Here is an 18,365-nt window from a genome sequence, read left to right as displayed (position 1 = left end):
TCATTACAAATCTTATGCACAAACACATATCCCCTTGGTTCTCCTAAGTGGCTTCATGTATGTGACAATTGTGAGAAAGACTTGTAAAGAAAGTGGTTTAGTTAAATTATTATTAGGCATCAGGCCTAGTCAAAATTAGAAAAATAAAGTGAATTCTAAATTTATCCTTGGTACTGGTAGATAAGGGGAACCATAAACAAATGAAAGCCACAGATAATTATTACACTTCATATAAAATAATTTTGCTCCTGTAAAATAATTTGAATTAAGGTTTACGTGCCAAATATTTTCTCCTTTTTGGCCTTCTGAGAATGCAGTGGAAAAATAATTGTCTCACTGACAGTGGGTAATAAATAACTGAAAATAGGAGTTCTATAGTGAGTTTGGTTGGTGGTGTTTATTTCAAAGGCTTTGGAGATCAAGTAACTAAATCAAAGTGCTATGTGTAGTTGTTATAATTCTTATGATGAATAGCTGTTATATTTAATGGCTAGAGTGTATGCCTGAAAAGTCCAAGAAACACCAAAAATTGTAATCAGTATATGAAGCTTTGTGAAAATAACAACACATAGAAAATATATTCATTCATGATTTACACTCTGTGGTGAAAGGGGTTGATGTGAGATTGTTTCCTCCTTGATAAACGATGATTAACTGCATGGTGGTTTCTGCCTAGTGAGTGTTGATCTTAACTCACTCTTTATATTATCATCTCCGCTTATTTTTCTGACCTCTTTCCGCTTTTCATTTCTTTTGATATTTCTCTTTGTTTTCAGTTTTCTTCATAATTCAGTACATAACAATGTATTGTTCACTCAATTCTTTTGGTTTGTTTTCTTTGAGGGCCATCCATGTACCCATGAATTTACCTGCTCTGTAGACTTAATTAGTATTAAAACAAATCAATTATTGACCATAATTATTAGTATAATTTTAATTTATTTTACTTTATTTTCTTCCCAGATTCGCCTGAGTGACCTTATAGCAGCCAGAATCTTAAGGTATACAGATTTTGATACCTTGATTTACACATGTGCTCCTGAATTTGACTTCATGGAAAAAGCGGTATGAACGTTTTTTTGTTTTTTTTTTTCTTGTCCGTAGGTATGATGGTTTTTTGCTCTTGTTTTCCTTTTAATATGAAACTCAAATTTTTATTCAGAGACAACCAACTTTATCATTTTTTACTATAATTTTTACTACTCATACAGCATTCCTTATTTGTTTTTTTATGTGTAAAATGAGTAAACAGTGACCCCTATCTTATAGAGTTATTGATGATGGTGGAATGAGATAATCCAGTATGAGTGCTTACCATACTATTTAATCCACAGTGAATTACTATTATTACAGTTCAATTACTTTAACAGTGTAGGTCACATAGAAGTATGGGACTACTCAAGAAAAATAAATCTAAGTTCTTGTTTTGGTTTTTAAAAACTTTAGTTATATTTCATTTAATACATCAAATATTATAAAAATCTTTAACAAGATGTTGCCAGGAAAGATATACTATTAATCATACATTATTCTCTTATCTATCCATAGTCATACATTTACTCAAAAACTACTGTGAGCACTAATTATTTGTGAGGCTGTTTGCTGTAGGACTACAAAGAGGAAAATCGCCTCATTCGTACCTTCAAAGTATTTAATTTAGTGGCATGGTAAACCACTGACCCAATTAATTCTCATTAATGGGTCATGAGAATTATTTAGCTGCTAATGTCTTTCCATACTTATTCATATTTACAGTAAGTATGTAGGCTGGCTTTCTTCCTTGTTCATTCTAGTTTCACCAGTGAAAATAATGGAACTTTGCTGCCCAGGAAATGATAATGTAGGGCCTGGGGATCAGTAAACACAAAATTTAAAAATTAATATTATTTAATTAAAGGAAAGATAAAAACAAAAGAACAGAAAAGATAATATATAGGTAATTTTTTGCTTAATAGTTTTTACTGTTAAAAACTATTGGTTTTTAAAAACTATTGGTTGTTAAAAACTATTGGTTGTTAAAAACTATTGGTACATTTGTATAACTTATAATTTTCATTCTTATATTAGAAGGTGAAGATTGATAAATATATAGTATTAATGACAAAAACATTTTTACCTTTATGAAATTTCATTGTGACATAGATTTTTACTTATTTAATATAATATTTAATAAGTGACTTTTGAATAATTTGCTTTATTTCAGACTCCATTGAGATACACAAAGACATTATTGCTTCCAGTTGTTATGATGATTACTTATTTTGTCTTTAAAAAGGTATATTTAAAAATGTTTATTATTTGCTTTAGGGTTCAAGATAAGGGCTGTAATGGAAATGTAGTTCAGAATTCCATCTTATTTTTATTTTTATTTTATTTTATTTTTAGGATGAACCCTACCCCCCCCCCCCCCATTAAACAAATTTCTTACTCAGAACTTTATCTGATATTATATGGGGTTTTTAGAAAGCCTCATTAGAAAAGATATTTTTTTTACAAATAGTTTATTGTCAAATTAGTTTCCACATAACACTCAGTGCTCATCCCCAAAGTGCCCTCCTCCATGCCCATCGCCCCCTCCCACATCCATCAGTCCTCAGTTTTTGTCAGCATTCAAGAGTCTCTCATGGTTTGCCTCTCTCCCTTTCCCCCACCATTTCCACCCTTCTTCTCCCCCTTGTTCCTCCGTCAAGTTCCTCCTAATCCTCCTATACGTGCAAACATATGATATTTGTCCTTCTCTGCCTGACTTATTTCGCTCAGCATAACACCCTCAGGGTCCATCCATGTTGCTACACATGGCCAGATTTCATTGTTTCTCATTGCCATGTAGTATTCCATGGTATAGATAAACCACATCCTCTTGATCCATTCATCTGTTGATGGACACTTAGGCTTAGAAAAGATATACTTATTTATTCTTTGAAAAGAAATTTGTCAGTTACGTACTATGTACTATGAACTATAGTCACATTGTCAGTCCCAATGGGACATCTTGGAACTTACAGTCTCAGTGGGGTGGTTGGGGTGTGGGGCATTAAACAAATAATCACACAATGACTAAAGAATTGCAATTGTTATAGGTGCTGGAAAAGGAAAGTAACAGTTTGGTAGCTTTTAAATATAAAGCACATTCAGGGAAGTCTTAATCCACTTTAAGACTCACACAGGAGAAACTTGTACAGACGTTCTTTAAAAAGTTATTGTCTGTGTGTACACTGTTTTCCCAATAAAATAAAATATTATTAACAATAGAAGAAATAATATTGTAAAACACCTCTGACAGATTTTCTTGGTCTGGAAGTGGTGTATCTGAAAGCCTGAAGAACCTGGGTCTTAGTTTTTTGCAATTTTGAGCCATCTTTGTCATACTGTTTGCAAGTTGTCTTAAGTCCATATGTATTTATTTTATACTTTCATATAGATAGTAGTAGCATCTCTCTACCACCATACCAGGGGTGGCCCTGGTCAAACCAGTTTTCTGTGCGTAAAGTCACCGTGCATACCTTGTGTGTGTGGTTGCAGTTCCCACATTTTCTCATTCCTGTGTTTTCATGTAAAATGTGAATAAGTTAGGAGAAGCCTGTCTCTACCTTGATCTCTGTTATTTCTCCCTTGATCCATTTCCCTAGGGATCACTTGGAAAGAGGACAGAGGTAATGAGAAGGAATGGGTAAACTACGCACCATGTCCCCTGGGCTCTACCTAGCTCTCCAGCCTGTTTCCATTCCATCATGGCGAATGGTGGTACTCTTCCAAGGCCCCAGTTAGATGGTTAGTGAAGGAATTAACTCTTCAGTGAGGAGATAGGTAGTGTTGGAGAAGATGAGAGCTGGATCTACTATTACTATTTGTTTTACTAAGATCCAAGACTCATAAACTGGCCCCCAAACACACCACAGCTCAAACCACGCACGTGCATGAGTACACACACACACACACACACACACACACACGCAAACACGCAAACACATGCACACATGCGCATACAGGCACCCAGCTTAACGCCTTTCTACCTCCATGTAAACTCCTGGTGTTAATTTGTCCCATTATGGCTTATTTTTCACCTCAAGGATACTTCTGGTCTAAATTTACGTTTTCACTTGTGTGAAGTTGCTTCTGGGAAGATAGAAGGGAGGCATATATAGTATGATTTTTCTGTGACACTACAAAATCTTAAACTCTCCGAAGTGCATGTATTCTATCAACTATACTACCAAACAGGCTTCCTGCTTACCTAAGTGACTAGAATCTCATTCATGTCACTTTAAACATTCATCCATAAAAAATACTCTTGAACAAATGAGAGAAGTTAAAAATTCTAAACTTAGATTTAATTTTAAATGAGAGTTCAAATTTCACTCTATTTTTTCATTGTTTCTGAGTTTTAAAGCACATATCCTGCACAGTGTAAAATTTTAAGTTCCCTCTAAGTTTTTTGTCTTACCATTTAAGTTGTATGGGATTGTAGGTAAAGCCTCCTTGGCCCAATTTAGCCCCCATCTTCCCCTTCACTCCTCTGACCCTCCTTCCTCCCTCACCATCTTGAGGTACATTGTCAGAGGTACTCATTGGCCTTCCCAGTGCTCACTCGTCGCTGAGATAGATCAGGGAAGCAGATATGCCATAGCTAATTTTATAATAATCAGAAGTTTCAATGAAGCAGGAGTATGGACTGCAGTGGAGAAGGGGAGTGGGGATGCTTGGAATGTTAAGATAGTATCTGAAAGTATATGGAAGAAGCAGCCCCCTTTAATGGAAACCAGTTCCCCACTTTTAGCCCACTTCCCTCCCAGTAAAATATAAACAAACTCTAGTAAGGAGTTGTCCGCACGTAAAGGCTTAGAATTTTAGAGTTGAAATGGGCCTTAAAGATTTATCTCAACTCTGCGGTACCTGGGGAGCTCAGTCGATTAAGCGTCAGACTTTGGCTCAAGTCATGATCTCATGGTTCATGAGTTTGAGCCCTGCATTGGGCTCTCTGCTATAAGGAGCCCACTTTGGATCCTCTGTCCCCCTCTCTCTCTGCCCTCACCCACCCCCTGTGCATACTCTCTCACTCAAAAATGAATAAACATTAAAAAAAAAAAAAGATTTACTCCAACACTCCTTTCTTTTTTTAATACCAGAGGAACTTAGAACTGCAAGAAAATATTTGCCTGGGGCAAAGGTGGGATTAAAGTGTTTCTGAGGACTCATTTTAACAATTAAGATACTTTTTCCTAGTAGGGGTGTTTATGTTAATGAATTAGAGCATTTTAAATGTCACATAATTCCTTAGAAAAGTTTAATTTATTCTATTCACAGGCTACTCGAGATATTTCATGTGTCTTATCTGCAAACACTTATCAAAGGTAATTAGAATTGTTTTTAAATTATACTATATTCAGTTACTAAATAACTACCGTAATATTAAATGAATGTATATTAAATCAGCTTTTTGATTAAGAAAGACATGAACCAATCTTAAATGTTCTCTTTAAAAAAAAGACTGAATATATTATTTTTAGAGATTCTTAGAGATTCTCTTATGTATTTGGACTTGTTTTAGAGACACTGATATTTGAATTAATGAAAAGTTTAAAACAAGTTAGTTTAACGTTCATATATGACTAGAATTTAAAGTCCATAAACAGAAGTAAGCTTAAGTTTTATTTGGGCAATTTTTTTTGACTTTCAGAGAAAACAGAATTATTTTTCTGCATAGTCAAGAAATAGCTTATTCTCCATTTATTGTAAAGCCATTTGCTATATCACTTTTTTTTGGTGGTTTTAGTGAAGTCACTAGAATTATGGCATAAACATATGTAAGAAAAATATAACTCAAATCACACATTGCTACAGGACATGAGAAGTAGATTGTGAAGAAAACCTCCTTCTGAGGAAAATCTTAAATTAAAATTTATACTTATAGATATATCGTTAAATTTGATGTCTTTAATGAAATTTATTTCTTAGGGCAGTTTTAAACTTATGGAATATTTGTGAAGATAGTACAGAGAGTTTCCATGAGCCCCGTATCCCATCCTTATATTTTCAGTAAAGCATTTCATATGGTTGCTAGAAGAGCTAAATAGAACCCTGTGGTTGAAATGGTTAAACCTTATTTGTTGAAATCCAAATCAAGGGGCTTACTAGACCAACACTACTTTGTTCTTGTCACATAGAGCCCAGGGAAATATGCCTTGACATTGTAAAAAGAATGTTTTTAGAGCCGTGGGAGCTATTCACATAAAGAATACATGATAGCACCTGGGATATTTAATTGGGTAATAGAGAATAGAGAAGTATACTGCAGCCGTCTTCAAATATTTGAGAAGGTGCAATGTGGAAGAGGACAGACTTGAGGGAACCAAAGGGTGGAAGATATTTAGCTCAAAAGAAGGAGGTGCTGACATTCATAAAAGTGACAACCTTGGGTGGGGGGGTGAGGGGTGGGGAGTGTGCGTGTGTGTGTGCATGGGCAAAGGAGTTTTTTAAATTACAAAAATAATACATGCATATAGTAATACATTCAGATGAAATCATATTTCAAGGAAAGAGGGCACATTTCCCTCCCTTACAGCTACTCCTCATTGATGCTGATCGTAAGTGACTTTGTATGTATCATTCTAGAAAACACTTCCCAAAACACAATAGTTTTATAAAAAATAGACTCAATATTATTGTTATTAACTTTTAATTTTTTTAATAGCATATCTTGGGTGTCTCCCTAGATCTTCCTCATATTTTGCAGTGGTCTCCACCTTTTATTGTTCCTCATCATGAGTGATTACTAAGTATTCAGCCGGTCCCACATCAGTGGGTGTTAAGATTATATTTATCGTCTTGTCATAACAAGTGCTAAGAATAATGAACATTTATGTACATATTTCTTTGCATACTTATTTGAGTATTTAGAATATTTGAAATGGGACTTTTGGACCCATAATGTATAAATGTTTATAATTTGATAAATACTGAGAACTTATGATGAGAGTGTCCGTCCATTTCCGTGCATCTCCATGAACATCAGTACTATCAAACTGAACTTTTTCTCTCTGACAGGTAAAAAAAAAAAAGCGGGGGGTGGTGGGAAGTTTTACATCTTTCAAATGTCTGTGGTGTATTTGTATATCTTGTCCATTTGAAAATTGATTTGTAGGGTATTTTTATTTATATTATAAATAGTAACCTTTTGCCTATTACATTTCTTCTAGGATGTCAATTTATAGTTAATGGTCTTCGCTTTATAGAAATTTAGAATTTCTATACAGTCACACACAATTGTACATATTTTCCGTGTTAATTTGTTGCCTAGAAATACATACTTCAAAATCATTATTTCCACATACTTTCTTTCATAATTTTTATTTTTTGCCAAATAATAAGTATATATTTAAAGTATACAACACAATGACTTGATATACATATGCATTGTGAAATGATTACCACAATCAAGTTAATACATCTAACACTTACATCACATCTCAGTTACTTTTTGTGGTGTGAGAATGCTCTTTTTGTGTGTGATCATGCCTTCAGCAAACTTAAGTATACAATGCAGTATTGTTAACTATACCACTATTCTGTATGTTAGTTTCTCAGAACTTCATCTTAAAACTAAAGTTTGTACCTTTTGATATAAATCACCCCCATTAGCCCCCACTCCACAGCCTCTGGCAACTACCATTCTCCTCTGTCCCTGAATTTGACTTTTTTTTTTTAGATTCCACACTTAAGTGATACCATAAAGGATTTGTCTTTCTTTGACCTGCATCACTTAGCATAATGCCCTCCAGGTTCATCCGTGTTGTCACAAATGTCAGAGTTTCCTTTTGTTTAATGACTGAATAATCCTCCACTGCTTATATGTACCAGGTATTTATCCATTTGTTTGGTGACAGACATTTAAATTCCTTCTGTATCTTGGCTGTTGTGAATAATGTTGCCATGAACATGGATAGAAGTGCAGATATCTCTTCAAAATATGGATTTTGATTCCTTTGGATATGTTCCCAGGAGTAGGGTGGCTGGATCGTATGGTAGTTCTCTTTTTAATTTTTGAGGAACCTCCAATACCGCTTTCCATAATGACTGTACCAATTTACATTCCCACCTGCTATACACAGGGTTTCCCTTTTCTCCACATCCTCATCAACATATATCTTCTGTCTTTTTGAGAATAGCCATTCCAGTAGCGGCGAGGTGATATCTCATTGTGGTTTTGAATTGCATTTCCTTGATAATTAATGATATTGAGCACATTTGCATTTTTCCTATTCTCCTTAGGAAAAATGTCTCTTCAGGTCTTTTCCCCACATTTAAATCAGATTATTTATTTTTTTGCTATTGAGTTGTATGAATTTCTTATTTACTTCAGATATTAATTCCTTATCAGATACATAGTTTGCAGATATTTTCTCCCATTCCATAGATTGCCTTTTCATTTTGTTGATTGTTTCCTTTGCTGTGCAGAAACTTTTTAGTTGATGTGGTCCGTCCCACTTGTTTATGTTTGCTTTTGTTGCTGGTGCTTTTGGTGTCAGACAAAAAATCATCATCAAGGAGCTTTTTCCCTGTTTTTTCTCTTAGGAGTTTTTTCTCATAGGAGTTTTTGAGGGATTACATTTAAGCCTTTCATCCATTAATTTTTGTGAGTGGTGTAAGAGTTTAATTTCATTCTTTTACATGTGAATATCCAGTTTTCCAAGCACCATTTATTGAAGACACTATCCTTTCCCCATGTTGTTTTGGTGCCATTATCAAAGGTAAATTGACCATATACACATAGGTTTATTTGGGGCCTCTTTATTCTGATTCATTGGTCCATGTATCCACTTTTATGCCTGTACCATACTGTTTTGATTACTATACCTTTGTGATATAGTTTGAAATCAATAAGTACAATACCTGCAGCTTCATTCTGTTTTCCCAAGATTATTGTGGGTCCTTGCGGTTCCATATGAATGTTAGGATCGTTCTTTCTATATCTGTGAGAAATGTCATTGGCATTTTGATAGGGATTGCTTTGAATCTGTAGATTGCTTTAGGTAGTATGAATATTTTAACATTAATTCTTCCAAACCAAGAACACAGGATATCTTTCTATTTGTGTGGTCTTCAGTTTCTTTCATCAGTGTCTTCCAGTAGTCAGTGTACAGGTCTCTCCTCCTTGGTGAAATGCTTTATTGTTTTTGATACTATTATAAATGAGATTGCTTTCTAAATTACTCATTCAGATAGTTCACTGTGATAGTGTAGAAATGCAACTGACTTTTATATGTTAACTTTGTATTCCACAAATTTACTGAATTCATTTATTAGTTTTAACAGTTTTTTGGTGGGGTTTTTAGGGTTTTCTGTATGTAAGGCCACATCATCTGCAAACATAGATAGTTTTACTTCTCCCTTTCTTATTTCTTTCACTTCTTTTTCCTGCCTAATTGCGTGGTTAAGACTTCCAGTACAGTGCTGGAGGGAAATAGAGTGGGCCTCTGTGTCTTGTTCCTGATCTTGGGGAAAAGCTTTTGAGGTTTTCAACATTGAGTATGAAGTTAGCTGTGTGCCTTTATTATGTTGAGGTACATTCTTTTGTACCTAATTTGTTGAGAGTTTTTATCATGGAGGGGTTTTGAATTTTGTCAAATGTTTTTCTGTGTCTGTTGAGGTGATCATATGGTTTTTAATACTCATTCTTTTAAAGTGGCACATCAAATTTATTGATTTGTATATATTGAACTATCCTTGCATTACAAAGATAAATCCTACCTACTCATGATGTATGGTCCTTTTAATATGATGTTGAATTAGGTTTCTGGTATTTGTTGGAGCTTTTTGCATCTATGTTCATCAGAGATATTGGCCTACAATATTCTTTTCTTTTATCATCCTTGTCTTACTTCAGTATGAGGGTAATGCCAGCCTTGTAAAATGAGATTGGAAATGTTCCTTCCTCTTAAATGTCTTGGAAGAATTTGAGAAGGATTAGCACTAATCCTTGTTTAAATGTTTGGTGGAATTCCCCAGTGTAGCCATCTGGCCCTCCACTTCTTTTTGTGGAGAGATTTTTGGTTATTTATTCGGTCTCCTTACTAGTTTTAAGTCTATGCAGATTTTCTATTGCTTTGTAACTCAGTCTTTGTAGGTTGTATGTTTCTAGGAATATGTCCTTTTCTTGAGGTGTCCAATTTGTTGGTGTATAATTGTTTATAGTAGTCTCATTACCCTTTGTATTTTTGTGGTATCAATTTTAATGTCCCCTCTTTCATTTATGATTTTATTTATTTAAATCTTCGATTTTTTTTCTTAGTCTCATTAAAGGGTTATTAATTTTGTTTATCTTTTCAGAAAAACCCAGATCTTAGTTTTATTGATGTTTTCTATTGTTTATTGTCTCTATTTTATTTATTTCTCTCATGATCATTATTTCTTTCCTTTTGCTAATGTTGGGCTTAGTTTGTTCTTCTTCTAGTTTCTTGAGGTATATAATTATATATTTGAAATATTTCTTCTTTTTTTTTTAATTTTTTTTAATGTTTTATTTATTTTTAGGAGAGAGAGAGACAGCGTGAGCAGGGGAGGGTCAGAGAGAGAGGGAGTCACAGGCTGAAACAGGCTCCAGGCTCTGAGCTGGCAGTCAGCACAGAGCCCGACTCGGGGCTCGAACCCACGAACTGCGAGATCATGACCTAAGCGAAAGTCGGACGCTTAACCGACTAAGCCACCCAGGCGCCCCTGAAATATTTCTTCTTAATATAGTAATTTGCCAGGATGAACTTCCCTCTTAGAACTGCTTTTACTGCATTCCATGTTTTGGTATGTTGTGTTTTTATTTCATTTGTTTCAAAATATTTTTTATTTTCTTTTCATCTCTCTCATCAATTGTTCAGGATTAGATTGTTTGATTTCCATGTATTTGTGAATTTTCTATCTTTTATTGATTTTCCAGTGTCATACTATTTTGGTCAGAAAAGATACTTGTTATGATTTTAGTCTTCTTAAATTTGTTGACCTGTTTTGTGACCTAACATAGGCCCTATCCTAGAGATTATTCTGTATGCATCTGAGGAGAATGTGTATTGTGCTGCTATTGGATGAAATGTTCTGTATATATTTGTTAGGTCCATTTGGTCTAAAGTGTAGTTCCAGTCCAATATGTTCTAATTTATTTTCTGTCTGGATGATCCATCCATTGTTGAAATCAGTATTGAGATCCTCTACTATTTTTGCATTGCTTTCTTATTCTCCTCTCTGATCCATTTATATTTGCTTAATTTATTTAGGTGTTTTGATGTTGGATGCATATAGATTTACAATAGTTATATCCTGTTAATGAATTGACCTCTTTATTATTATATAGTGACACTCTTTGTCTCTTGTTAACATTGTCAACTTAGTCTGTTTCACATGACATATAGATATCATAGATAGGTCTATTTATGTGTGTGTGTGTATGTATATATGTTTATATATATATGTATATATATATATACATATAAACATATATATGATATATAGGGTTACCCCTACTTTCTTTTTGTTTCCATCTGAATGGAATATCTTTTCTCATCCCTCCATTTTTACTTTATGTGTGTTCTTAAAGCTAAAATGAGTTTCTTTTTTAATTTTTTAAAAAATTTATTTAAGTTATCTCTACACCCCATGTGGGGCTTGAACTCACAACTCTGAGATCAAGAGTCATATGCTCTTAACAACCATTTTAGGACGGCCAGCCAGGCACCCTCTTGTAGTAGCATATAATTGTCTTGTTTTTTTCATTCATTTAGCCACTCTCTGTCTTTTGGTTGGAGAATTAAATCCATTTAGATTTAAAACAGTTATTGATTGACAAAGAGTTGTTTTGCTACCTAGTTGCTTTCTGTTTCATATTTCATTTCTTCCTCTCATGCTGTCTTCCTTTTCCATACTGGTATGCTTTGTTTCCTTTCTGTGAATTTTTTGTGTATTTACTATAGTTGTTTGCATTGTGGTTCTCATGAGGCTTATTACATAATACATCTTGTAAGTGTCTCTTTTAAGTGGATAAAAACTTAACTTCAATCACATATAAAATCTCTGCCTTTTTACTTCCCCTTCCCCTTTTTATCCTTTTGATGTCACAATTTAAATCTTTTTATATGGTATGCATTAACAAATTATTGTGGCTGTATTTATTTTTAAATACTTTTGTCTTTCTACCTTTATACTAGAGTTCAGTGATTATAAATCACTATTACAGTATTAGAGTATTCCTAATTTGTGTAGTTAACTTTACAGTGAGCTTCATACTTTCACATATGTGTAGGTTACTAATTAGCATTCTTTCATTTCAGCATGAATAACTCCTTTTAGCATTTCTTGGAAGACAAATCTAGTGGTGATGAACTCCGTCAGCTTTTGTTTGTCTGAGAAAATTATTATTTCACTTTATCTGAGGGATACCTTTCCTGAGTAAAATATTCTTAGTTGGAAGATTTTTTTTCAGGTTTATTATTTTTGAGAAAAAGAGAAAGACAACACAAGTGGGGGAAGGGCAGAGAGAGATAGGGAGAGAGAGAATCCTAAGCAGGCTCTGCACTGTCAGCATAGAACTTGATGTGGGGCTCAGTCTCACAAACCATGAGATCATGACTGGAGTCGAAATCAAGAGTCAGACACTTAACCACCTGAGCCACCCAGATGCCTTGCTTCGTTGGCAGATTTTTTATTTAGTTTGACGATTTTGAATATATCCTCTTATCCTCTCCTGACCTGCAAGGTTTCTGCTAAGAAATCTGATAATGGCCTTGGGGAGGAGGGTTCCCTTTTATGAGATAATTACTGCTTCAACAATTATATTTTGTCTTTGGTTCTGACATTTCATTATGATGTGTCTAATGAATTTTGAGGGGGTTAATTTGTATTGGTACCTAGAGTCTTGTGTGCTTGGACATCCAGATATTTCTCCAGATTTGGCAAGTTTTTAGCTAATAAGATTTCTGTCCTTTCTCACTCTCTTCTTCTTGGACTGTCATAATGTAAATATTGTCTCTTCTGATGGTGTTCCATAATTCACATAAGCTTTCTTCACTCTTTTTCCTTCTTTTTCTTTTTCTTTTTTTCCTTTTCTCACTGGATAATTTCAAAGTATCTGTGTTCAAGTTCCCAGATTCTTTCTTCTGCTTGATCAGGTATGCTATTGATGCTGTACATGGCATTTTTCATTTCATTTATTGCATTTTTTGGCTCTAGAATTTGGTTCTTTTTTATAATTCCCAGCTGTTGAACTTCTTGTTTTATTCATATAATGTTTTCCTAATTTTATTTAGTTGTCTGTATTCTCTGTAGTTCACTGCTCTTTCTTAAAACAATTATTTCAATTATTTGGCAATTCACAGATCTCCATTTCTGTGGGGTCAGTTACTGGAAAATTATTGTGTTCTTTGATTGTATTATACTTTCTTGATATTTCATTTCTTGTAGCCTTGCCCCAGTCTCTTCATATTTTATGGAGCAATCACCTCTTTCAGACTTTAGGGTCTGGTTTTGGTGAGGAGAGGTGGGTACAAGGAGTCAGGTAAGGTGTGCTGTTTCCATTCCCGGGGAAGGCCCAACACTGTAGTATCTGTGCAGCCCTCTCAGCTGAGGTTAGCATCAGTGAAGATTGCAAGCGTCTTCAAGGACCACAGCTGTGGATATCTGTAATGGGGGGTGATATGCTGGGATCTACAGTGGTAAAACTTCAGGGGCCCCTTGATCTTCTTTTCTCCCGTGGTTCATGTTGTGGTAAAGGGCATCTCCTTTGGCACTGGGTTTGTCTTGTGGGTGCCCTTGTGGTAGTGGTGGCACTGGTGTTTGCTACATGGGTGACCATGAGACAGCTGTGTTGCTAGGAATTGGAACTCGTGTGCTTGACAAGCAATAGCAGCTCTGGGCTCCAGCAGTTCTGGCTAGCCCACTGTAGTGGTGGATCCAGTTCCTAAGATGTGAGTGTACACAGAACAGGCACAATTCAGGGACTGCAGGCATGCACATTCATGGAGCAACAATGGTCTCAGGGTGTGGGGCACTGGCTAGCTCACATTGGTGACGATTTGTGGGACATGGGTGTGCATCAAGTGGCCATACTCATAAAGCAACTGTGGGTGTGGGGTTCTGGCTAGCCTGCAGCAGCACTGCTTTCACACCTGAGGCATTGGTGTTTGCGGAGTAGCCATGGAGGTCTGAAATGCCGATATACACAGAGTAGCCACATCTCTCTACCTAATATGCAAAGGGCTTGTGCGCAGGCTTATGCGCGACCAGCAAGGCCACTTTTATCTTTTTCTTTAATAGTGTCTTCTAAATCACTTATTCTCCTTTCTACCTCTTCAGTCCGTGCATTGGACACCTCCAGTTTATTATGTATCTCATTTATCGCATTTTTTAATTCACCATAACTTTTTAAGCTCCATATTGTTTGTAGCCATAGTTTCTCTGATGTCCTCCATGCTTTTTTCAAGCCCGGCAATTAATTTTATGATTATTGTTCTAAATTCTTGTTCAGTTATGTTGCTTATATCTGTTTTGAGCAGTTCTCTAGCTGTCATTTCTTCCTGGAGTTTCTTTGGAGGAGAGTTCTTCCATTTCATCATTTTGGTTAGCTTCCTATCTCTTGTTACTTTTAAAAGCTTGTTGTACCCTCAGCCCCTGCGAGTTCTGCTGTGTTAGAGAGGGCTCTTTTGACTGTTCAGGGCCTGTCTGTTCAGGAAGTGTTCTTTGGATGGTGTCTCTTTGTTTCTCTTGTTGAGCTTTTGGTTTTTTTGTTTCCTTACTGGTAGTGGTATTTGGGACTCTCCACCATGTGTAGTTTGGCTTGTTTCTTGAGGCAGCCCTGGAAAAAGAAAACAGACAACCACAGAGGGAACACAGGTACACAAACGCACAGACAAAACCAATAAACATGCAAACTCAGGCTCAGGTAAAAACAGCTACAATAACAACAAAACAGCTCTCTGAAGGGGATGGGCATGGCTTGGTGTAGGCCGGTCTTGTCTCCACTGTGTCCGCTGGCCTCCCTGAGGCCCCTCCTTGGTGGTTGTAGGGAGAAAAATGGCGTCGCCCCAGTCCCTTCTCAACCAAGCATTGCAAATCACTTCTTCGGGTCCAATCTCCCTGTGCTGAGGATGTAGCCAAGGTGGGCTGAGTTCTATGCCCCACGCTCTGCCACATTTCCAGGTCCCAGTCCGCGGGCTTTGGTATATAGCCCTGAACAGTCCCACTGGTCGCTGCTTCCCTGTTGCCTGGGGTTGAGTGGGGGATGGGGGAGGTGGAGAAGTGTCACAGCCCGAGATCTGCCGGGGTCAAGCAGCCATACAACCCGAGTGCATTTGGGGAACGTAGCAACTTCAGGTCCACAGAGTCCGCATCGCCTCAGCACGCCACTGCCACTTCAGCGGGCCACTGTCACACGCACAGCAGGGCCACTTTCAGAGTAGTGCAACGGCAGCTGTGCTGTGGGGTGTTCTTCCCAAGGGTTTCTGAGTGCTTTCTTGTTTGAAAAATACATTTACTTAGTCCTCACATTAAGTTGATGGTTTGTTTAATAGGTATTTCTAGGATTTTTTTCAGCATTTTGTAGATATTGCTTTATTGTTTCCTAGCATTGAGCATTACAGATGAGAGGTTTTTTTAAGTTTATTTATTTTTTTTGAGAGACAGAGTGTGAGAGAGTGCACAAGCTGGGGAGGGGCAGAGACAGTGGAAGAGAGAGAATCCCAAGCAGACTCCATGCTGTCAGCACAGAGCCTGATCTCAGGCTCAAACCCATGAACTCTGAGATCCTGACCTGAGCCAAAGTCAAGAGTTGGATGCTCAACCAAGCCACCCAGGTGCCCCTACATATGAGAAATTTTATATAAAGTTTTGCTTTCTGGAAATTTATAGAGTTTTAAGATATGCATATGCACATGTACGTGTGGTGCGTGTGTATTTATATGTTCTTCAGACACTTAAATCTGAACGTTCACATCGTTCTTTATCTCAGAATTGTAGGCTCTCCATCTTTTGCTTAGCCTCTCTTTTTTGAATATCTATTGTTGCTTTTTATCAATTTAATTTCTCTATTTCATTTTTATATTTGCAGATCTGGTTGTATATTCACATTTTAAATTAGCTGCTAGGTTTATTCACATCAACAGTTACTGTCAGGGCCTCTCGTCTGCACACTGTAGTTCGCTGCAGCCTTCCCTTGTGCCCAGTAGATTTCAGGACCTGGGAAGCCACGCCCCTTGGCCCCTCCCTCCACTGCTCAAGTTAGGAAGGAGCCGCAATGGAGGCGTAGCAATTTGGCGATTGTAATGCTTTCCTCATAGGCCTTCCCCTGACCAGCCTTTAAAAAAAAAAAGTGTCTGGATTTGTGTGTGCCCTTGAACTTCCCTTACTTCTTACTTTCTTACTCGAACAGTCTTACTTTTCTCTCCAACCCCAAAATCCATATTAGAAGGCCTCTCTGCATGTAAAACTGAAGTCTCCAATCTTCTCAGTGGAACAATGAAATAGGCAGTTCGGTACCTCTCTTGTGACTCTAACATGCAGCCGAAGAGGAGAAGGGTGATATTTACACTATTCATGCTGTGTTCCCTCCACAGTGCCTAGAGCTCGGTCGGTGCACCATAAAAATCTAGTAAACTTTTAGACATAAACTTTTCTGGAACTAAAAATATTTATATGCTTTACCCAATAACTTTTCTTCTAGAAATTTATCCTAAGGAAATACTCAGGGATGCTCAGAGTTTTATGTACAAGGATGTTCATGATACTTACAGTTGTAAAAAAAAAAAAAAAAAAAAAAAAAAAAAAAAAAAAAAACAAGAAGTACTTATGTAAAGCAGTATACAGTACATGGTTGAATATTTAATATAAATTCTTTTTTAAAAATTCTTCCAGAGGTACAGTCTCCAGCCATCAGTAAAACCTATTTTATCCTAACCAANATATGCTTTACCCAATAACTTTTCTTCTAGAAATTTATCCTAAGGAAATACTCAGGGATGCTCAGAGTTTTATGTACAAGGATGTTCATGATACATATAGTTGTAAAAAAAAAAAAAAAAAAAAAGGCAACTCAAAAATCCAGCAGTACTTATGTAAAGCAGTGTATATACTGTACATGGTTGAATATTTAATATAAATTCTTTTTTAAAAATTCTTCCAGAGGTACAGTCTCCAGCCATCAGTAAAACCTATTTTATCCTAACCAAAGCATGGCTTTTTTATATACCTTAAATAAGATGACTGTCAATCCTGCCTTCGTATTGCTGTAATTTTTAGTAATATTGTCTAACATTTTTATTTTTTATTTATGTTACTGAGTAGTTTAGAGAGAATCAAGTTTTTTTAAATCTAAGAACAAATGAAGTTTATTTTTATGTAATCATAATGGACATTCAATAAATACAGAATATTTTTTATTCCAGAAAACAGCTCCTTGAACATGGTGAGGTAAAGATTTCATTTTAATCTCTGCTATATTTGTTATTTTTTTAATGTTTTATTTATTTATGAGAAAGAGAGCGACACAGCATGAGCAGGGGAGGGTCAGAGAGAGAGGGAAACACAGAATCTGAAACAGGCTCCAGGCTCTGAGCTAGCTGTCAGCACAGAGCCCGACACGGGGCTCAAACCCACGAACCGTGAGATCATGACCTGAGCTGAAGTCAGATGCTTAACTGACTGAGCCACCAAGGTGCCCCTAATCTCTGCTATATTTGTGTATTAAATTCTAGTTCAAGGGTAATTCACAAAGGTATTGCCTTGCTGCTGACGCACTGTCAGCCGTGCTTCTGTGATTCAGCACTGGTAATACATTTCTGTATGTCTGTATGACCCTTGTATGTATGACTCTTCCCATGCTTCTGTCTGCTCTTTTGAACAGTAGTAAGGATTTGAAAACCAAAAGGCTCATTTATGACCACAGAGCATAATTAAAAACCTTCTTTTATTCATTCAACAATGGAAGCATTAATTCCTAGCCCACTGAGCCAGTCAGCTAGAGCCCATCAGGGTGGATACCCATGGCCCTGTGACTGGTGGCCTTCTGCCACACACAGGCTTGATGGTCAGTCAGCTATGATCTTAGCAGTTTTCCCAGGTACAGAAGATGGAATAGCAATGTTTCTGCCCTCAGTTGTGTATAATTTTTCAACAGACATGATACAATTAACACAATGTTTTATATGGTGCTAAATTATTTTGTGGCATAAGAAAAGAAAGTTCATCAGGGGCTAGAAATATGATTTCCTAAGTATTATCACTTTGAGTCTTAAGGGTAAGGTCAAATTTACAAGAGAAGGCAATTGAATTTGAACCTAATAAAAACAGCCTATAATGATAACAGATATTTTATAGTAGTTACTGTGTGTCATGTA

General features: G+C 36.2%; 1 protein-coding gene across 1 annotated transcript in view; it reads left to right on the top strand.

Annotated features, from left to right (window-relative positions):
- Nucleotides 1-18,365, top strand: part of DPY19L2 (dpy-19 like 2) — an 87,677-nt gene that overhangs the window by 52,859 nt on the left and 16,453 nt on the right. The window contains exons 14-17 of the mRNA XM_039239128.1: nucleotides 964-1,065; nucleotides 2,204-2,275; nucleotides 5,305-5,351; nucleotides 17,415-17,439. Of these exons, the coding sequence (XP_039095059.1) occupies nucleotides 964-1,065; nucleotides 2,204-2,275; nucleotides 5,305-5,351; nucleotides 17,415-17,439 (246 nt within the window). The remainder of the gene's footprint in view (nucleotides 1-963; nucleotides 1,066-2,203; nucleotides 2,276-5,304; nucleotides 5,352-17,414; nucleotides 17,440-18,365) is intronic.

The sequence above is a fragment of the Hyaena hyaena genome, unplaced genomic scaffold (assembly GCF_003009895.1).
Source record: "Hyaena hyaena isolate Hyena2069 unplaced genomic scaffold, ASM300989v1 scaffold_153, whole genome shotgun sequence".
Lineage (NCBI taxonomy): Eukaryota > Metazoa > Chordata > Mammalia > Carnivora > Hyaenidae > Hyaena > Hyaena hyaena.
The sequence above is the reverse complement of the archived record's forward strand: the minus strand, read 5'-3'. Positions and strand labels throughout refer to the sequence as shown.